We start from the raw sequence: 22,463 nt of genomic DNA on the forward strand, positions 1-22,463 counted from the left end.
GGAGTTAAGGATGCTTACTGGCTTCAGAAGCACTCAGCACAGTTGTACAACAAAGCCATCAATCTCTACATTTCCTTGAGCTGTGGAGAGAAACAAGATATGCATAACTAGAATTTATCCTGCTGCCCTACAGTTAACAGCTTCAATTTCTTCTATTAAGAGAATTTAATATTTTGTCACTGGCAATAAATATGTGACAGGAATGGGAGGCAGCTGTTAAAGAGAATCCTGTTCTTCATTCTTATGTACGAGACAACCGCTCAACAGGAAACAGATACATCTACTCTGCAAAAATACCAGCAGTTCTGAACTGCAGTTCTGGTTAATGTTTGGCTACGCAAAGAATGTAAGCAGGGCAGAAAAAGTGAGTAGACTCACAACGCCGTATTTCATCAGACTGCCATGACTTTCTTAAAAATTTAAAGACTGGCAATGTCTTCTCTATGTATTTTTTTAACTCCACTGTTATTTCCAAAACATATACTCACACAAAAGGAGGAACATTGGAAACACACAGGAGATAGCCATAAGAAAATTAGAAAACCTTTTTTTTATAACATGAAAATGGTAGAAGTATTCAGATAAACAGGCTCATTCTGCATTTGCTAAAAGTGATGCAGTCACAGCACAAAATTCAGGATGATGTTAAAAAGCAGCAACTAGAGTTTGTCAGTGGGCAGCCCTGCGTAACTTACACTAAAGAATCAAGAGGGGGTCTCCAAACAACAGGAATGGCCAAACAACTCCATAGATTATTCATGTCATTTTTCAGTAGCTCTCAGAAGACAAAGATAAAATTAATACTGCTGTAGCATCAGGCAGTTGAACGGACTTCCCAGAGGGTTATAGGTCTGACAACCTGACACCTATCCCAGGCAGAATTTGTGGACTTGAGCATGCTCAGATTTTGCAAAAGGCTAACAGTTTGCCTTTTCTGTTTTTTAAATGGGCCTTGGCATCTTATTATGGCAAATAATAGGATCTGAACACCAGCACGATGCCTAGCAGAGCCTGCAAGCAGCCTGAAACAACGTCTCACTGAGGTCTTACTAATCTCACCCCATCTTACCGTGGGTGCTCCAGATGACAGCTTGTTGCCAGCTCTCGCACTGCTGATCAAAGCAGCGCAGGGCTGTGTCACAGGAAGGAAGCTTACGTGGGGTGAGAGTTTAGATTTTCAGCAAGGAGAGAAGATGAAAAAAAACAAAAGCAAAGACACAAAAGCAAAGAGAAAATCTGAATTTCGTCTTTTGTGCCTTGACACAAGGATCTGCTACGAGCCTGGTACAAAACTTGTGTTACTATAAACTGGACCTCCATTAGAAAAACTTGCCAATACATCTACACTGGTAGCACAAGCAAGGTGTATATATAGCTGGAAAATAGTTAATGACCGTGTAGAATACCTACTGCAACAAAGATGAGTCTTCTGTTTGCTCTCTATGCTAACCTCCACCTGCAATGTGCTATAGACTAGATGCAGCCATGTCTCAAGGATGTATCTAGCTGATGGTCTGTAGTTAAATAAGAAGGCCAGTTCTCTCGTCCCTCTGAGTTTTGTGCTTCTGCCATAGACCTTTTCACAATAGATCACCCAGTACAAAAAATAAGCTTCAAAAGTACTGCAAGAAACGGTGACTTGTGGACAGCGTACTGGCAATTATTAAGGCTACAGAGTATAAAAGATCCAGAGTCACTGACGCAGAGTAGCATCAGCTGTTCGTAACACAGAATTAGGTGTAAAAGTCTAGATACCACATTTGCACGTTGGCCACTATCTGCTTAAGTATTTCATGATGTGTGCAATTAAGTTGCTTCATCACTGTTGACTCTGTGATTTTAGAAATCCAGTGTACTTATCATTATCTATGTTCCAGGCTTATTTTCACATTTCCACAGGGTTGCACAGTGACAATGAATGAAAACAATTTCCTTTGTATTTACAACCAGATTTGATTTGGGGATCTGAGAATTGCTGTATTTGGTGTGCAAAAACTGATGTCTGGCATGTTTTGAAACAAAAGCCTGTGTTATTTAGACTTAAAAAGAAGATGCAGAATAGATTTATAATTATTGTAATTAGAATAAAAGCATGATTGCACTGAACTTAAATCCTGGTCCAAACTTCATATACAGCTACAAATCCACCCAAATAGAAATTAACTTCGTAATTAATACTGGATCATCCTCGTTACAAAATGACACTATTAATTATTGATGACACTTGTATTTCCTCCTAGCTGTTTATATTTTTTCACCCTCCAGTTCATGGAGTGCTTTGGATTATGCAGCATGTACAAATCAAATCCCTCTCGGATGTGTGACTACTCTACTCTTGTCCTGCCTGCACGCAGGGAGACCTGCTCCTGGATGTTCTTATCAAGCAAAATACAGAGAGGCATTTGTTTGCACGAGCAGAGCTAGAATATTCTCTTTAGAGTTCAGCTTCCTCCTTTCATCCCACCCACCATCAGACACTTCCTGACATTTCTCCTGCAGGCAGAGCAAGGCAACTGCTTTTCTTTCTTTCTTTTTTTTTTTTTTCTCCTTTCCCTTTTGCAACGGCTGCTCCTTCAATAATCTGTGGGTGGTGGGGGAAGGGGATGTTATCTCAACAGCAAACACAGCCCAGCAAGTCTGGGACGTGAGGGGGAGTTTCAGGATGAAAATAGGCCTCTGCCAGCCCTCCTGCGTTTGTGTATCTATGACTAAGCACGCTGAATGCATTGCTTTTTAAAACTTGGCTTCTCTCATTCCTTGATCTTTGTTGTTTCCAAGCCTCCCGCTCCCCTTTGTCCTCGCAGCCCCAGGGGACCTCGCAGAGGCAGGCCCTGACATCACCAGTGCCAGGGAAATGCAAATCCCGCCCGGGGAGCCAGCCCTGCTGCCGGCCACCCCATGCACCTGGTGCGGCAGGACAAAGCCAGAACAGCTCTGGAGCATGGAGACAAACTGGCCCCGCTACTGGCCCTGGTACTGCCTGTCCCTCCAGTGTGCCCAGGCACCAAGAGGAGACTCTGCCAGCAATCGTTTTTCCATTTAAATATTCACTGGTTTTGCTTATGTCATTATAGCCCTGCCCTGGAAGTGTCTGCAGTACTGCCACCTAAAACTAAGAGGTTTCAGCAGTTCTGCACATCTGCGGGACAGAAAAGGCTGCCGGCTGCTCGCCTCCTCCAGAGTTGTCACTACTGCTCCACTGGGAAGGTGCCTCTAGGTTCAAGGGACCAGGAGGGAGAGTAGGAAATAAAGCCGCCAGGCTCCAGTTTGCCTCGCCTAGACCAGACCCAACCTTGTTTCCTGATAGAGCCTCCTCTGAGCTTTAAACACAGTTTTTGTGCACCCAGACCAGACGTGCTGAGGACTGGGATTTAGGGAGGCTGTAGCTCCCACTCCCATTAGCACTGCTCAGTGCATCCCTCCACACATGTTGAATTGGCCTCTCATCCCATCCAGTCTTAGTCCCCACCAACAATGGGGACAAAGAAGTGCCTAAAGCACCGCATTTCAATGCCAAGCCTTCCTTTCCTTCATCTCTCAGGCTCCCTCAATTCTCCAAGTCCCGTCTCCTCAGTTGTCTCACCACTCTGTCCCTGCTCTCAGGCCATCCTATTGCACAACGACAGGGCGCTGTGCTGGTTCCATCTGTGGTCTCACGTGCCAAGTGAACGGGCACGCTGCTCTTAACACGTCTCGTGCCTGCTGTCTGGACTCATTGCCTGCTTGTCCTTGTGTCACAGTGTCCACAGGAGGCCAAACGCCATCCTGGCAAAAGGCAGAATTGGCAGAGGGATTGAGGACAACCTCAAAGAATCTCTGGATTTTGCTCAGGAAACTCCGCTGGCAATAGCCCATTGTGAGCAGCACAAAGCATGTTTCTGCAGGAGTGGCTTGCGAGTGTAGCTACACCGGTCTAATCTACACTGGTTCAACCTTTCCTAATGCAGCATCTCGGAAGTCAGGAGAGAGAATGGTTTGCTAACCCCAAAGTCCCACGTTTTTATACAGTACATCCTATATTGTTCTTCTGAGTCCCTCCTTGGGCCCCAGATGTGGGTACAAGACGAGCAACAGCCATGTTTCTCAGCCCACCTTACAAATCCTGTCCTGCTTGGATGCTCACTGAGCTCGCTGGAAAAGAAACAAGATTATTCACTGTTATTAATTTGTGTTTGGCCTGAAACCTGCAGCAGTACTGCAAGCACCTGCAACTGCAATTCTCTGAAGAGAACCTGAGCTGGAAGAGAGGAAGGAGCGCCTAGATCTCAGTACGTACGGCTGGCAGGTTTTCTGGGTGATCTATATTCAGCTGTGCATGCCCATGGGTATGTGGAAAGATCATTCATCCAGTTCATTGAACTGCAGCCTGCATGTGAAAGGAGTTCCATGGTTTCTTTTTTAAATGTCACTGTTTTAAAGACCAATAGTCTCACGCAGAATTGTGCAGCAATAATATGGGCACTCCAGGGGTAAATTAAAAAGCAATTAAAAAACAATACTATGGAACAATCTTATCTTTTCCCTGCCTTATCCAGGCATTTATCTAGGTCTGTTCTGTACTAGTCATCACCACATTATCTACATATTATACAGTGTCTTTTTTAGCCACATTAGTACATATAGAGTTCATTTACAGTCAAAAGTAAGTCAGGTCTGAACAAGCTGGAAAACACCCTGCTCTAGTTAAATGCCCTATTCAGAGACCGGGCTGAGATATGTCTACAGAGCACACCAGGGCTGATCTAGCTTTAAATGGTCCACACTTACTGTCACCCTCTCATCCGTCCATAGTATCAGCTTAAGCAAACCTTCCGTCAGGCATAGACTTCAACAGCATATGGTTGTATTATGTATTATGATCTATTTTAATGACAGGATCTATTTCTAACAAAATATTTCGCTTGGTGGTTTGAAAGCGTTTTCAGTTGCGTGTTGGAAGTTCAAATATTTCCATCAACTCCCTAATTTACTTATGAGAACCACGCAATGAAATAAAGATGTTTGTTCCCGTTAGTGTGCTTGAACAAGTTAAATAAAATTTTCATCTTATAAAATACTATGGAAATTTACAATGTAGTCCCAAGAAGCTATAACAGCTTTGTCAAGTCTTGTGATGTTACTGGAAGGTCTTATGGTATTTGAGGTTATTCTGAATGCCTGAGCACTTGGAGTTGTGACTACATGAAAACGTAGGTTTAACTAAACCCAACAAACAAACAAGTTGTGTCCCCCCCCATAAACTTTCTAAACTTAAGCCTAAAAATGTGAAGGCAGCACACTATAACACCTCAGAAACCAGAGGACAAAAAGAAAAAGCAAGTTTGTTATCCTTACGATCTTAATTCATAAACTAACCTCATCTTTTAAGGTCTTCCTCATGACTTCTGAATAATTGGATTTCTCAGCATTGTTACAAATTGTTTAGGTAATTTATAAATATTTATATTCTAAGAGGGCTATTGCTTCTTTTTTCTCTCTCTATTTTCTGCCTTCCTAGAAAATCCCATTCAGAAATATGTACATTTTCAGGTTTTGGGTGATCTGCACAGGCACAGCACATCTGCGCTGTTACACGTGTGCTTTTGGGAAATCTCTATGTGCACAGTGGCCTTTTACGCACAGCATCCACATGTCCTGCCGTCTGCTCAGGGCACCAGGGGACAAGTCCGAGGGAACCTTGGCATGTGGCAGCCCTATGCTTAGACTATATTAGAATTTCTAGCTATTAAAAACCCAAAACCAATATAAATATTACATCATAGTAGAATCTTTTATTGTTACTATATTTTGTGCCTGTTAAAAAGATTAAAATATTAATTCTTTTCATCTGTAGCTATCTAAGGATAAAAGTACTTTTTGAATAATTATTAAATTTCACATCAAGCTCACAGTTTACATACAACATCTTTTGTCATAAAAAATTCCCAAATTCTTTAAGACATTTCACAAAATGACTCATCAACTAGAATTATTTTATACTTGAGGATGGGCATTATCGCATAAGTGAAAAGCATTATTCACAACTTATTAGATTACTACATTAGTTATTTCACTGTCATTGGAATGCAGCCATTTCTAAAGAAACACTTGATGGGATTTCCTAAATGAATCCCAACATTATGTATCCAGCATTTTAGGCCAGATGAAGGACAGTGTTTATATAAGGATCACTTCATTCACCATTGCAATGCAGTTGCCGCTTAATACCACCCTTTAACTGTGCAAATCAGATAAAGCTAGGAAGCGGAGATTTCTCTTTAAGGCAAACTTTTAATTAGCAGTTTGATTATTTAAGTAGTAAGAAAGGAACGCATTGTTCTTATCAACTGCTGTGGGTGCTGGTAATGTTTGACATTGTCCACAATAGAAAAGGCAACGATCTGTATCTTAAACATAGTTCCAAATTCTTTCTTAATAGGCCTATGTCTTGCTAGTGTTTTGAGTGTCTTAATTATTGGAAAGCATCGAAACGACAGGCAACATTACAAAGCTTTAAATATTTAGGTTTTAACCTTGAAAGGTTACACATATTTTTGCAGCCGAAATGCAACCTCTGAGGTATTTCAGGTTAAACAGATATGCAAATCTTTATGGGATTAAGTCCTCGGAGTCTGTAGAAACAACCCCTATATGAACTTTTGATCAAGACCAGATGAGGAAAAATGTGGTCAAATATAAACCATCCATTCCGACATTAAAAACATGGCTGTTTTACAGTTGTACCAACAAATGTTAAATTAACTAAAAAACTACGTAATGGTTTGTTCACGAGCGACACAGCAGAAGCACAACAAACACAAACCAGATCGGTCTATGTTCTCAGGCTGATTCCAATAAAGGGAACAAACCAAATGTCCTGCAAACCTCCATTACTCTTCAAAATACTCCAATACTGTTCAAAACCACCGTGCAGTATATTCAGCACAGGAAGCGCTTCTAGACTCCACAGCAGTACAAAATTAAAAGTGAACAGACTTGGGTGAAAGGTACGTTAAAACTTCTCATTGCTTTGGGTTTGGAATGAAATTACTCCATGAAATTATGGTTTGTACTGCATTGAGCATACTGTTGAATAAACAAATACATACCCTCTCCAACAGGAAGGCTGCGAGTCCAACGTGTCAACTTCTGGAGCATTCTCAAAGGGAAGTTGCAACAGTCCAGATCTACCCCACACTGCTGGATCGATCCCCCAGGGCGGCCTCACCACGGGTAACAGCTAAAGGCTGGCTGTGCGAGGTGCAAGCACAGTATGAGCATTGTATGACGGCGGCATCATGCTGTGAGGTGGGTGCCGTGGCCTGGCAACGCTGTGTGGGAACAGCACGTCATGGCCAGACATGACAGAGAGCCATGGCTTGGCGGAACGCGAGGTGAGGCATGGCACGGTGTGGTATGGCATGGCACGGCACAGCCTGCCCAGGGTGCCGCAGTGGGTCACCACCACAGCAGGTCACCGCTATAGTCGGTTACCACCACAACGGGTCACCGCTACAGCAGGTCACCGCCACGGTGCATCACCACCACAGCCCGTCACCGCTGCCACGCACCACCACAGAGCGGGCCTGGCAGCCATGCCATGAGGTCACAGGCCCTGTGGCCACCATGGGCCCAGTCGAGGCCTGCCAAGGGCCTGACACACCCTGCGACCAGCCTGGGACCTCCCACCCCGAGCCCGCCCCGGGGTACCGGTGCTGGGCAGCCCCGCCCCTACCCCGCGCTCAGGGGCACCCACCCGCCCCGGCCCTGAGGGCGCCCCACTGCGCCTGCGCGGGGAGGTGGCGGTAGGGAACCGGGAGGCGGGGCCGCGCCGCCGTGCGCAGGCGCGCGGCGCATGCGCGCTGCGTCCCCCCGCGCTGGGCTTGTCGTTGCAGCTTTAAGAGAGGGCTCGCGGCCTGGCGGGTCCGACCCCCCCCCCGCCGCCCTGAGGGAGCCGCCGGGCCCCCCCAGCCCCAGCCCCAGCCCCCTCCGGCCGCGGCACGGCGCGGGGCCGGCCCCGGCACCCCGCCGACCCTCCCCCCGGCGACCCCCGACGTGAGGGGGGAGGGGAAGAAAAGACTGAGAGGGAGTGACCCCCGGCCCCCCGCCCCGGGCCGGGACAGCTGAGGGGGGGGCGCGACATGGCGGAGGCCAAGGAGGAGGGGCCCGGCCCCCGCGCCAGGGTGAGTGGGGGGCGCGAGGGTAGGTCAAAGGGGAGGGGTCAGGGGGCGGGATCAGGGCGGGCGGGGGCCGGAGCCGGGGCGGCACCGGGCGGCGGCGGGGATACAGCGTGCGAGGCGCCGCGGCTGCCGCCGCTGTCCAGGGCCCTGACGGGCCGTCCCGGGGGGGCGGCAGCCTCCGCGGGGCGCCCAGCGGCCGGGCGGACCCCGCCCGCGGGTCACCCCGGCAGCCCGGTGCCCGCAGCCACCCGCGGGCCGCCGGCCGGCGGGCAGCGCTGTCCCTGCTGGCCTCGGAGTCACGCTGCCTCCTGAGGCGCCTTGAGTTTTCTCTTTGCTCTCCTTCGGGAGAGCATCCAAGCATCGTTTTTGTGCTCTTCTTGGCATCACTTAAAGAAAAAACTTACAGCTAACTAGGATCCGTGATCGCCGTCTGTCTCCTTGTTTAAAACACAACGCTCTTGCTGTTCTTTTTAAATTTATTCTGGTTGCCCATGTCAAACCATGGCGAGTCAAGATGGCAGTTTCATCCAGGTCTTAGCTGCTTGGGCTGTAACCATTGTGTGAGTGCCGTAAGCGATGCGGATCCCGAAACTCGGTCCTTCCTTGCTGCGGCTGGGTCTGTAAGTACACTGTCCACACTCATCTACTTGAAGAAATACTTCATCTTTTGAACAAGTGGAAGGTTCTTTGTGGCCTTGTAGGCTGTGAAGTAACTGAGGGAGGATAACTTTTTAAGCAGTGCTCAAAATAATCTTGCAACGAGTCACGTCCTCTTTCCTGCATGCATGTCACTTTTGGCTGAGAGCTTGCTGATAGGAACGAGGTTAAGCCACATTTGTAGTTGTTTGGAAGAGTCCATAGTCCACTACAAGACTCAGAGCTGTCCAGTTCCCTTTTCCAAAAGATGAAGTTGTCCCGTGCTCCAGCCTTGAGGAGGACAAGAATGCTAGCTCAAGTTTTCCACCTCTTTACATGAGAAAAGTTTAGTGTGCTGAATTTATCTCAGGGAACGTGCAACTTGTGATTGCGGTGAAACTAATTGTTGCTAAACAGAACAGTTGACCTTCCAGGGTCTAATTGGATGAGTTGCACAGACGTCGTGTGGCTGCTCTGCAGTTATGGAAACGAACATCATCGCTGAATTGTCTCAGGCCCATGCCTTTCAGATGCTTGCACTTATTTATGAGTGAACTCAAAAGAATTTTGTGGAATTGCTGACAGATATTACATAAATGTGTAAGTCTTTGGGGGATCAGGATTTTGGCTATCTGCAAGAAGTTTAAAGGGAAGTGGCTGAATGTAGGTCAATAACTTCAGAAATCTTAAATAACTTCATTCCCAGTAATTGAAATGTAGTGGACATGAGATACTTTTACACTGTGAGGACAGTCAAGCATTGGAACAGGTTGCTCAGAGTGTTGTGCAGTCCCTATCCTGGCATCTAGTGGTCTCCTCATGCTCATTACCTTGATATGCTCAATTTATCTGTTGAGTTACCTGGTATTACTAGTGGAAAAAAAGAAGATTGCCTGCCTTTCTTCTCAAGCTTGCCAATTATCTGCTAAAGAATAACAAAAAAATGTATCGTTGAGTTGGTATCGTCTTCACTGGTCTCAGGAAAAATCAGTTCTCTGTCGGTTGGCTAATTATCCACTAGGTGGTAAGCCCAGAAGTCTCCATCAATTACTGCTCCACATGTCCCTGTACATTATGGAAAGCCTCTTGTGTTGGCATTGACAACATTCTCTGTTCCTGCAGAAGCAGAGAACTGGTTTGGTAGAATTTAGGGATGATTCAGGAAAGCGGAGTTGCCCCAAGCAAGTTAGTAAGGACAGAGGAAACACAACTTGCCCATCTAGCTTGAAGGAAAATACGTTCCTAGTCCCAAGTCTGACAGTAAGGTTGATCTTAACTGTGCCAGAAAGGCTCCTGTGAGATTTAAAAAATAAATTGTAGCACCAGTGCACTGCATTCTATCAGTCTGCAACCTTCAGAGTCTGAGAGGTGAATTTTCTCATCTCCATTCCCCATCCCAAGACCAGTTTATGCTCTAAGATGTTCTTGAGGAACATGGGGAGAAGTGAATCCATCCTGGCTGCTTGAATGATTGATGAAAGCTGTGAAGAGTAGATTAGCGTAGTGTAAATACAGCACACATATATCTTCCATTAAACCATAATTAATGAGGTCTTGGAAGACCTGCGTATCCCATTTCTCTTCCCTGCAGTGGTCCAGTTTCCCATTCTACAGGAGCTCATGATGATGGAGTCCTCCAAATCCTGTGCCTAAGGGATAATGAACATTTCTTATAAAAAATTATTTTCCTTCCTATGGAAAAAAGAAAGTGTAATTTAATAATTTTTCAGAGGAGAATGTAGCAAGTGCTGATGTATTCAGAATTGTTCATTTAAATATTAAAATCTTCTGCAAATACTATTTTTCCAGAAGTGCACACACTGAAACTGGCATTTTACAAGACCCAATGACAAGCAGTTGCAGTCTTTTAGGTGAATCCACAATAATGAGCAACAAACTGAAAAAGGAAACTTTTGCCAGTGTAAGACTGACATGGGAGTTTGTCTAATTTGGCTTTTTAGTAGTATCTGGAAAGTTCTTATGGCACAATTGTTATTTTAGAGAATGCTAGTTTCTGCCCCAAATCAAAACTGTTGTATCTTCTAAGGAAAATATATCAACATATTTGACTTTCTGTACTTAGTAAATTATATCAAGATGAAAGGTGTCTGCTTGTGTGATTTTTTTTTTTTTTTTGGGGGGGTTATCAAAATATTTGTGGCACTTCAACTTTAATTTGTAGGTAATATCACTGTCTTGAGCAGTTTATATTTTGAATAGAACGATCGTTTATTTACTCCAATACTCTGTCAAGCCGTTGAACTAGAAGGACAGTTTGGGGTGTGCAGTGCCAACTACTGAAATGTGACACTTGGGCTCTTGGAAGTTAGTTTGGTGTGAATAGGTGAACACCTGGGTGTCTGCATCAATAAAACAGCTGTTTGCAAAAGATGTTTAATTTTGCATGGCTTTAATTAAAAATTGAAGGAGATCGTCTTGTTTAGAAAGTTTTGTTACTGAACTACTCTTGAATGGTACAAAGATGATGAAAACATTTCTCTGCAACAGCTTGTGCATAATCTTTGAATTCACCTTCTAAGAGTAAGCGTAATGGATCTTAAGTCTTTTACGTTAGAACTTTTCAGATTGTATAAAATACAGAAAAGTTAAATGAGCTCTTTATGACCACTTCAAGGCTCCTTGCATGATTAGGATAGTAGAAATTAGTTTTGAAATCACTCCCAGTGTTCTTGAAGAGGTTATTTCAACTTGTCTCCCATTTAATGACTGTTGTATCCCATCATTCCTTCCAGACATTCCAGTTCACGTTGGACTTTCCCTAAACAAGTCTTGTAGCAAGTTTTGGCTCGTGAACTTTCTTCAAGGTTTTCTGTCAATGACTGACTCTGTTCAGATTATTTCCATCATCCATTTTATAAGTGTCGTAATGGCATAAAAGGAGTGCTTTTGTACCTCACTCCTGCTTTTGCTCAAAACGCTTATTCTCTGCGATCATCTAAACTCTTCAAAATAAGGCTGCTCCAGCAGAGAATATTTCATCAAGGGCACGTTTGCAGAATCATATGGACTCTCAGGATCTATCATTTCAGCCTGTGTTCTGCCTTACGTTCTTTAATAGGAAAAAAATCATGTTTTGGCATGGGCAAAAGAGGGAGATGGGCAGAGTACACCCGCAAGGTTGGGTTTTTTAGTTAGTTGTCCAGTGGCAACATAAAAAAGAGAGTGAGAAAGAGTCAGTCTGGGAAAATAACTTGAGAATAAAATGAACTTGGTTGTTGGAAAGGTCCAGCAGGGTGTTTTGTGAATGCTGTAGGTGTGAGGCTCTGCTAAGCTGATCCTTGGATGTGGCTGACCCTGGGAGCCATTACTTTATTTCTAGAAGCTCATACCAGGCTGAAGCAAAAAGCACGTGACAACTGAGTTTGAAAGGTATTGCAGTCTGCTATCGTGAGCTGCTCTCAACCCATGTCAGGAGGAGGGAAACCACTTTAAGCGTCAAGCAGGCTGCAGCTTAGTGCCAACCTCATGACCTAGAGTAGATGACTTGTGTCGCCATTCTCTTTTCTTTTGACTCTGACTCTCTGGAAGCGCTACTCAGAAATTTCAGGAGAAATAAAAAGTTTAAAAGTCCGTTACTTCACTTTAGTGAACTGGTACTGATCCAAAAATTGCATGCTTTATTCTGTCCTTTTTGTAAATACTGATTGAAGAACAATACAACGTATTTAGTTTTGGTTACCATATTTGCTGTCTGCTTTAGATATATCTGTTTAATTTTAAAAGTAGCTTGAACTATGAAAGGGCTTACATATATGCTAGTTTTCAAGTGGGTTGTGTCTAATACTTTTGAAGTTTTTAGTAAAAAAAGTATGAGTCATAATCAATTATCATTATAACCGAAGTTTACTACATTAGATTTTTGGTAACAAAACCCAAACTTATAGTTTAAATTTAGTCCTTTCCTGTTGATAGCTGGTCCAGACGCAGAAAAATATTTGAAGCCTTCCAAGAGGTTGGAGAAGTTTAGTATCAAAAAAATCTGAGTCTTGATCCTGAGTTAGCCAGGTCCATGGATCTGAAAGCCATCAGGATTAGCAGTTAGTTAAGACCCAATCTTTATGTCTTAGACTTTTGCTGTCCACAGTGGTGGTGAGAAAGCACAAACTCTCCCTGGAGGGTGGCACAGGTGAGATGCAAGAATCCTGGGCTCTTCCAAACCGACAAACACTGCGAAGTTGCCGTTGTGCGTCAGTCTGCTCTGTCTGTGCTGAAATGGTCTTTGCTGCCTGCGTCACATTGTACGTGAGAAATACGGGACAAATAGTTGTGATACGAGGTTCTTGGTTTTGCTTTCTTGGCAGCATAAAGGAGAGTGTAGAAATAAATGTTCTCCATTCCAACCTTTACGCTATAGGTTGAACCCACACAATAGTTACCTACCTAGTCTCGCCCAGGTTCTCTGGACTCTTCCTGCCATGAGTGTAAGGGATGGGAATCTCTGAAAGATTGTCTGCCCAGTCCTGGGGCAGGATGAATTGATGCTGGAGGCTCCTCTTCATTTCCATTGGAAAGAGAGGAAACCTGAATCACTAGCCCAATAAACTAATGTTTAGGTGTCTAAATTTAGGTGAGAAGAACCTGAGACAGAATTAGCATGCCTGTGCAGAGTTATTCCTACAGGAGAAATTTTGGAGTACTTGCTTTCTTTTAGTATTCTTTTCAATAACTACTTTGTGTAGTTTTTTGAATTTTGATATCTGTTAAAACAGTCTAAAAAGTAAGTGGTAAGATTTCGTCTTTATTAAATGGTGCTGTTTGCTCAGGAAAGCTTTTATGAAATAGAGTTTAGTTAATACAGATGATTAACAGGTCTTTATTAAGCTTAATATTGCCTGGTAGGAGTTGTTATAGTGCTCTATGAAAAAAACTACACCTTTTTTGACCTTTGTGGCAAAATTTCTGCTATCTTGAAACTTAGTAAATTGATTGGTTAAATATGCTTTAAGAAAGGTTCATTGGGGGGAGGATGCCTATATAAGGCAAGCATCACCACCACCACGTTTTTGCAGGCAGAAGAATCAAGCAGACGTGGGTCGGTATTGTATACTGTCTGGCTGTGATAGTTGTTCACGTCCTTGCAGGTGTTCTCTGCAGCCTTGTTTGTTCATGTAACAGGGCAGTTCTCGAGTGCTCTGTGAAGCAATCACAGGAGCTGTGCTGAGAGCTCTGATCACATAGGCCTGGTGTTTTCTCTGCCTGTTTTTGCAGGTGTTCAGGCATTTCATTCTGAAGAGCCTTGGATACTTGTAATAATATCTGCAAAGAAGGTGGAACATCCAGCTAAGCTACCTGTTGTAAGAACCACTTCTCCACAGGAAAAGAAAAAGTAGAAGCTAACCAGGGCAACAACTGCAAATGGGGCTGGGATTGTAACCGCCTGAGAGAGAGAAATACCAGTTTTTCTAAGAACAGGAGAGGAGAAAATCGTAGAACTGCACAGCAAATGTGGAACAGGCAAAAAGGAAGCCTGAGTTAGGAAGGTACTTTGAAGAATAAAGTAGATGACATGGTTGCTTTTCTCTCTTAGAGGACAGAAATACTGAACATACACCCAGGCTCTCCAGTTTTCACCACCAATTGTTGTTATTGGCACCAAACTCTTACGAGAAGGGAAAAGACTTGCGGTACCTAATGGTAGATGAGATGATTCACCAATGTGGGCCTATTAACATATAAACCATTCTGTGAAGGAGGGCTGATAATCCCTGCTGTGTTTATCAACAAGCAGAAGGTGCTACATTTGTAAATTTTCTTGATTTGCCTGCACAGCCATCTTGTAGGCTTCTTACTTGAGGACAAATTATAATGAAAAGCAGAAGACTTATACTTTATGCGTGTTTCACTTTCTTTAAAGATTAATTTACAGAGCGTGTTTTTTTTTCCTATTAGTAACACAACTAGTAGCAAACAATTAGTGACATGGTTAATTAACCTCTTGGGAGAGACACTGAGTACAGGGATCTTTCTGAGGTTATAGTACTGGTCCTCTACCCCAGATTGTTACCCTCGTTGCTTCTTAGTTGTATTATATGGACTGGCTTTCCCTTAAAAGACATAGCGATGGCTCTTAATGAGCTACTCGGCTTCTGAGTTAAGTGGAATTAAGGGGATTGCATGCTTTGCAGAACGTAATCTCTAAATAGCTATACTTCTGAAAGCTTTGGCCAAATGTATACGTTTGTAATCTGGAAAATGCTGTTTTGTGGGACGCTGAAGTATGTAACTGAACTGAAGTATTTGGTATGGAATAATTACTTGCTGAGTATCACAGCAGAAACATACGTTGTTACAGTATGGACCCTGCTCTGATTTTGGTGATTTTTACATCCGTGTAACTTTCATTTAGTTTTTCTGACTTACGCTGGGAGAAATAGGGATTTTCCTAGTTTCAGCTCGCACATTCAGTGTAACCAAAATCCCAGCGTCAGCGGTTGTTTGTAATGTCTTAACCAGCAATAGGAAAGTTCAGTGCGTAGCCACGGGTGAGGTTTTGAGGGGAGAAGTTCTTTGTTTCTGAAAGCCTTTATTGTGGATGCCTTGGTTTGTTTGCTTGATGAGTGTTCTGTTTCTGTGTGTGTTTCTTAATTTGCAAAGCCCACACGTCTAGCAGGCTTCAGATCAGCACATCAAACTCTGGTGTCTTTGCAAAAACCATTGCAAGGTGAAGCCTTCCCGTGTGGAGCTGCTTTCTTCTCAAATCCATGGTCTTGTGGGCAATGCAGGAAGGGCTCAGATCCCCCTCTGGTTTTTATAGGTATGGATTAAACGCACCAATTGTTCAGAAAAAGTAAGGCGTGCTGTAACTTTGTGTGTTTGAGACTCATCTACTTGGCCCTATATAGGTTGGTAACAGTATGCGGCTTGTGCATGCATGTTTGGTGGATATGGAAACCATAAGGGCTTTGTTTGGAACTGGCCTGTGAATATTCAGAAGACCCATGAGTGTCAGAAAAACCTGGGGACGGAAAGGGGCGATACACTTACATGCTGAACTGCTCCCTCTGATTGCTGGTGAATCATTCAGAATTCTAAAAATGATCAAACGAAATGGCAGCAGCGCATGCCTAAATCTTCTTCCCTGAAACTTAAAAATTGAAGATGCTTAAGTAAGTGAGATGCAAGGTAAAACCGTGTTTCTTGAACAGAGAGAAGGGAGCCACAAGAAACTGAAAAACGCCTGTCTTTGTCTTTCTGCATGTATAGATGATTGTTTGGGATTCGCCTTTAAAAGTACCCATCGTAGTATCCATTTAATCACCCTTAGACTAGATTAAAAAGAATCTTTTGGAGTCTTGGGCATGGCTCAGATGCCCAGGGAAGCCTCAGGGACACACATCGCAGTATCTGCCCGTCTCGGGCTCTCCCTCTCCCCACACGCAGCTCTGAACCCCTTCTCACCTAGGAAGAGCATCGCGTGGCCCCCCACCAGCAAACGGCAGGGCTTCCTGGGGCACCGGCCGCCTTGGCCGGGCTGGGCGGCTGTCCGGCCAGAGGTCCGGCTGGGAGCCGGGGCGGCTAGGGGGCTCTGCAGGCCCGGCACCGCACGCCGAGCTCTATGGCTCGCCTGACCCCGCCGGGTTCTCTTCCTGCCGCAGCGGTTCTTTTCCTGTAGCAGGTATCTGCAGCAGGCTGGCTCTTTGTTACCCTCTGCTCTTCCCTCCCTAGGTGCTCCGAAGGTACGAATCGTTAGGTCTGTCTGTGTTTCGGTGGAAAGCAGCTCCGGGAGGGACCCGCTGCTTAATTCTGCTCGTGCTGTGGAGTTTTCCCGTGGCAGAGGTGCAGCGCGGCTGGCTGCCTGCCTGGCATCCCTTCCAGGGATGTCATGTGTAAAAGGTCAGGGGACGCTTCCTGAGCTCACCGCACCTGGTTCAAGAATAGCAATTACAATTTAAATTACTTTTTTTTCTTCTTTTTTTCAAAATGGTGCCTTCCTTATCGGTTTGATGAATTCTGAAGTGGGGGGTTATGCTGTGTGTATGGGGACAAGGAAACTGTATGGACAAGAAATTGAGGATCATCTCTGAGTCTTTTTAATTGCAGTTTTCTTAACATCTGCTTCCTTTCCACAGTTTGCTTATGGATGCAGTAAAACCTAGGATCAAACTTCAAAAGGCTTGCTAGCAAGATATGTGCCTGTGTATGTAAAATTGTTACGTTGTTTTATTTTTTTAAAGAAATTCTCTATATTGCATACAAACCAAGGTTGTAGCCATAGGCAGCTTCTCTCCTTATATTGCACAAAAATAATCTCTTAGTTGTTTGATCTGCGGATGCCACGGCAATTTTAAACACCATTGAAGTATTGAACAGGTTTTTAGTTATTTCAAATTAGCACATTGTATTAAAGTGTAAACAGTGTCCTCCTGTCACCTGCTCCAAGCAAAGACGGGTTAGTGCTGAGGATGCAACACTGTTCCCCTAGAGTCTAATACACAATTATAAAAAAACATACCTAGTGGATTTTTTTTTTTTTAATAAAAAAGGAGTACTGTCTTTACATAAAGAGTAGTTAATTTAAAGCAAAACACAGTGCTTCCAGGAATACCTAATTGTTTTGTCACCATTTCTGTATTCGTTTCATTTATTTATTTATTACAACCTGAGGAGGCAGAGCATTGCTTTGTGTACAACACTAGCTGATGAGACAGAGTCGCTATGTCCTAAAACATTTAATTTTGCTAATATCAGACTTAAACTGTTCTGTCTTAAACTCATTAGGAATGCTTGCTACTTAAAAGCACTAAGTATCCTTAAGTTATTCTCTGGCTGAATATTAGCCAAAGTGATTGAATGAAGGTGTTTTAAAATACAATATTCTCGAGTTTTGTTTTACACGCACAAGTGTGTTTTGAGGACTATGTTGAGGAGTTGAGGCAGAGAATAATTTAACAGAAAACTTTCTGTTCCTGATATTCTGTTCTGTAGTTATCTAGGATTTAACCTGGGATATTGAGGTGCCTCTTAGACCTGTCAAAAATGACCTGTAGGAAATGCCATCTGATCAGTCCGTTTCATGTTTGCCTCTGGAGTATTGTTGTCCCTCTAATCACCAAATCTTAAAAATCTGAGCAGAAGAAATAAAGGGAATTAAGAGTGATGATGACTAATCAAAGGAGGAAGTGTGAGGACTGGTGAGAGAGGGAATTGCCTTGCAGAAATGGAATAGAATAATATAGAAATAATAAGTTGGGCATTATTACTTACATTTCTGTGTAATACAAGACCATAATCCAGTGAAAGCTGACTTACATGACTGATTAAGGTGATATATTTCTGTGTAACTATTGATACACAAAATTTCCTCCTGAGATGGTGTTAAACAGGACTGTAATAGGACTCAGGAAGGGAATAGAAGTGTATGTAATTGAAAGACTACTCCACACTAATTCAGCAGCCCTCATTTCAGGGCACAGTCCAGTTATAGACTGCTATGGAATGACTAATTTATTGGGGTTATATAATATATATATTTATGTGTATGCAGATACATACGTATCCACACATGCAAGCATACAAACACTTCTCCTGGTTTCCTCTCTTTGGATTTACGCCATGTGGGAGTTCTGATGCTGTTCGCCGTCAGATGCTAGATGGTGGCTTAGACAGGACTGCTAGTATTACCAGATGCTGAAGTTCCTGTTTTATAAATATTTCCAATGGAAGCTTTTGACCCACAGATCTTGCTCTGTGCCCTAAAACCTTTTAGAGGAGGAAAATACTCAAGATGATCTCTTACTTTGATAGCCTCACAAAAGAAAGAGAAAATAAATGAAACAGGGTTTGGGGTTTTTTTTTTTCCTAGGATGACCTTGTGGTTGGGAAGAGTCTTGGATTCCCTCCAGGTAGACTGTAAATGTTTTCAGACTTGTCCAAAATATTTATGGAAGTCCCTAATGCGCTTATGCAGGTGGCCCCTTGCACTGACTTGCATGTTGTCATTTCTGTGAATGAAAGAGTTAGAGAGGTTCAGACTGTGAAATGTATTCTTTTCCTAATAATAGCATTCCTGGTTTTGTCACCTGTTATTGAAATATTTGTTACCACCAGAGGAGGAGGAATACCTGGGGTTTGGGCATATAAGGTAACCAGGATTGTGGAAGAACCTAAAATACTTTCCCAATGGTACTCTGGGTCTCAAGAGTTAAAGAACTATTTTGATATAAACTTACTTTGAGCAAAGGATGATCTAATGCTTCATCTCAACTGAAAACTTCTCTTGCCCTACCAGCAAGTGTCTGAGACTTTTTTGGAGAAGAAAGAGCATTACTGACAGGAAGCAAGAAAAGGATCAGGGAAGGTCAGTGTACAGAAATGGACCCAGGCCATTGGTTTTGCCTCCCAAGGCTTCATCCTCTGATATTATTATCAAATGGCAACAAGTTCCTTGTTCTGTTCTTGTACAAAAACAATACACCACCACTATCCTTGCCCTCAGCATCTGAGGATTGATACTGGTATTAGCAGTTGTCCTAATCCCCAGTTGAGGATTGGAAAATCTGGTATTAGCACCAAGTATATCCAATATTTATGGGGATTAATTTTACTCTAGTGTAAACTTAGTTGACTACAGGTGGACTTCTAGCTCAACACCAAACCTGGATCTCTGGAGACACTCCTAGGATCATTAGAGCAGTAACAGAACTCAGGCCTTGCAGACCTTCCTGGAAGATGTTTCCTTACTAAAGGGTAATTATCCTCTAGATAATTACAGTGGATAGACTTGCATCAGCCTTGTGGAAGAGTGTAACTTTTTTTTTCCTTTTGGTCTGTATTTCACTTTTCCAGCCTCAACTCTGCTCAGAGACACTGGAAAGTTTTGGTGCAGTATCAGATATTTACAATGCTGGACAGGTCCTCACTATTCCATGTGTGTCAAATTAAGCCGAAGGAGCTAATGTGTCTTTGTAGACCTGCAAGTGATATTGGAAAGAGACTGATGAACTTTTTGCCCTCAGAGGAACCCTGGGACAATATGTTGTCACCTTTCCCACAGCTGGCTGCTACTAAACTGATAGTTCCTATCATAGTCCTGTGGAATATCAGATTTATCAACTAAATGACTTGAGTTAAACAAAATTAGAGATCATCCCTTTGCTATCAAATCCCATTAGTTTCCTTAAGATGGCTTAAGAATTGAAGAGTGAGCAGGATCTACTAGAAAAGAAAGCGTAGAGCTGGAGTCGTAGAGAAAGGAGAGATGACTTAGATGAATTGCTGTTACCTTTTAGGCAGAAAGGAGGGATGCTAATGAGTTGGGCATTCTGAATAAAACTAATTAGGCTGAATGCGCGTACTTCTTCAGACAATTCAAGCATGCTGTCAACTTTAACGTCTGTCAGAGAATGCTTAATGTAAACGGATGTTTTATACAGTCATCATCTGGTTCGTCTTTGGTTGCACTCGTACTGACACTAGTTGTCTTGTTACTGTTGGAAGTTAAGTGTTATATTTCACTGTTCCTGGGAAGGAGACATTCCCTGTTAGAGAGATAAAACCTTTGGATCTGTGCAGCCCACGCCTGTGGAAGCTGCATATGCTGCTGTTTTCCCATTTATAATATTCAGAGGATTTGAAGGCTTGTAGAGCGTCAAGGAGGGCAGAATCTGTGATCTTGACCTGGTACCAGTATCTCATGTAGAAGTGAAAATTTTGACATTCCTTTCCCTCCCCTCTTGCCTCCACCTTCTCTGGGAAGCAACGCTAGTTCTGAAGTTTCACTATGTGCTTTCTCTATGTCCTTCTGAACTTGCTAGGGTAAACGTGACTTCTCAGTAATGCAACAGTCTTAATTCATAGAACTTTGCTTGGGGCAAGAAAGGAAAGAGGAGGAATTGTGATCCTTCTCGTTGGTTTTGTTTTTGATCAGATACTTTTTAGCGAAGTACATGGCAGCTGACCAAGATAATGATATAGTGCTTTCCTTTTTACAGTTTGAAGATAAATCTGATGCGGTATTTGATATTACAGAAAAATGTAAGTATTTTTCTTTATTTATATAAGGCCATAGTTTCGCAAACATTTCTTAGAGGTATCATTGCTGCTGGAAAAGACTATCTTGCCCTTCTCCTAGCCCTTGCCACTCATTCCCTCCCTGCATTGCTGTCCTGGTTTAGGCTGGCAAAGAGTTAATTTTCTTCCTAGTAGCTGGTACAGTGCGTGTTTTGGATTTAGAACGAGAATAATGTTGATAACACAGGGGTGTTTTAGTTGTTGCTAAGTAGTGCTTACACTAGTAAAGGACTTTTCAGCTTCTCGTGCTCTACCGACCGAGAAGGCTGGAGGTGCACCAGAAGCTGGGAGGGGGCACGGCCGGGACAGCTGACCCCAACCTGGCCAAGGGGACGTTCCTCACCATATGACGTCATGCTCAGTGTGTAAACTAGGGGACAGCTGGCTGGGGGGCCGCTGCTCGGGAGCTGGCTGGGCATCAGTCGGCGGGTGGTGAGCATCACTTATTTTGTATATTCTTTTATCATCATTATTATTACTGTTATTTTCCCTGCCTTTTCCTTCCTATTAAACTGTCTTTATCTCAACCCACAAATCATATTACTCCCCCCCCTCCCCGCCCCCAGTTCTCTCCCCCATCCCACTGTTGGGGGGAGGGAGCGAAAGGCCATGTGGTGTTTAGCTGCCTGCTGGGTCAAACCACAATTGCCTTCTCCGGGAGTGTTACAAATGAGATGAATAGAAGTTTTGGGGGTTTTTTTGTGTTTTTTTTTTTTTTCTTCTTTGGCTAGTTTTATGCAGTTCAGCTTCTGCTTCACTCTGTGGTGAGTGGAACAGAACTGTTTCTTATGTCAGCAATGTTTTATCAGAAATATAGGACCAAGAAGGCTTAGAGTATTCGAGGAATTGCAGCATCAGACAGATAAGCAAAGGACACTTACACTCGTCCTTGTTACACATAAAGTTGGTGAATTCTCTGACTGTTTATGGGGGTTTTTTTCTCCCTAGGTGGTGAAATTCTGGATGCAGAAATGTCTGAGGACACTGACCACAACTTAACACCTGCCCTCGACAGCATATCTTACGGAATACAGAATCGAACAGGATCTGAAAACTCACTGCTGGATGATGATGATGATGATTATTTTCTGAACTCTGGGGATCTTGCAGGCATACCTGTTGTTGGGAGTGACAACGAAGATGATCAAAATTTCACTCCAAAAGACACTCTTTCTTCAGCGATTCATGATGAAGACCATCTGGAAGAGGGCAAGAGAGTTACAGAACATGAACTGGACAATGAAAAAGAAATTCAGATTCAGAATGCAATCCAGAAGGATCTCACTTCACCTTTTGAGCAGGGCCCTGTATTTAAATCAATTCGAAAAGATTTTAGCATAACAAGAGATAATGGCAAAGAGACTTTTTCAGCAAAGGACAAGAATAGAGAAGGACATTTTCAAGAACGTGAAAAACGGTTGGAAAAAATCCCTAAAGATATGGTTTCTAGATTGAAAAGCAGTTTTCTTGACAAAGCAGGTAACTGTTGACATCGTAGACCTGGCTACCCAGCAAAGAGGAAGAAAGAAGTAGACAGAAATTAGCAATAGGGCTAGTTATTAAAAACATCATCTTGTTGAAGAGAATATGCATAGCTGCATGTAGGGAAGCATTTTATAAAGAACCCCAAAATACAGT

The 22,463-nt window shown here is 43.3% G+C and overlaps 1 protein-coding gene and 1 long non-coding RNA gene across 6 annotated transcripts in view; one reads left to right on the forward strand and one right to left on the reverse strand.

Annotated features, from left to right (window-relative positions):
• LOC142066819 (uncharacterized) lies at nucleotides 1-7,173 on the reverse strand. Its single transcript, XR_012663795.1, has 3 exons — nucleotides 7,089-7,173; nucleotides 4,093-4,131; nucleotides 1-80 (listed from the first exon to the last, which is right to left on the reverse strand). It is a non-coding gene; the product is annotated as an uncharacterized LOC142066819 (long non-coding RNA).
• Nucleotides 7,174-7,972: 799 nt separating this feature from the next.
• Nucleotides 7,973-22,463, forward strand: part of LOC142066874 (zinc finger MYM-type protein 4-like) — a 45,415-nt gene continuing 30,924 nt past the window's right edge. For 2 of the 5 annotated variants that reach the window (XM_075114936.1, XM_075114939.1), the window contains exons 1-3: nucleotides 7,975-8,162; nucleotides 20,747-20,789; nucleotides 21,774-22,304. In XM_075114936.1, the coding sequence (XP_074971037.1) occupies nucleotides 8,121-8,162; nucleotides 20,747-20,789; nucleotides 21,774-22,304 (616 nt within the window). In that variant the 5' untranslated portion in view covers nucleotides 7,975-8,120. Of the gene's footprint in view, nucleotides 8,163-19,095; nucleotides 19,114-20,746; nucleotides 20,790-21,773; nucleotides 22,305-22,463 lie in introns of those variants that run through there. The other 3 variants (XM_075114935.1, XM_075114937.1, XM_075114938.1) reach the window with 3 other exon arrangements.

Source organism: Phalacrocorax aristotelis, chromosome 20, assembly GCF_949628215.1.
Source record: "Phalacrocorax aristotelis chromosome 20, bGulAri2.1, whole genome shotgun sequence".
NCBI lineage: Eukaryota > Metazoa > Chordata > Aves > Suliformes > Phalacrocoracidae > Phalacrocorax > Phalacrocorax aristotelis.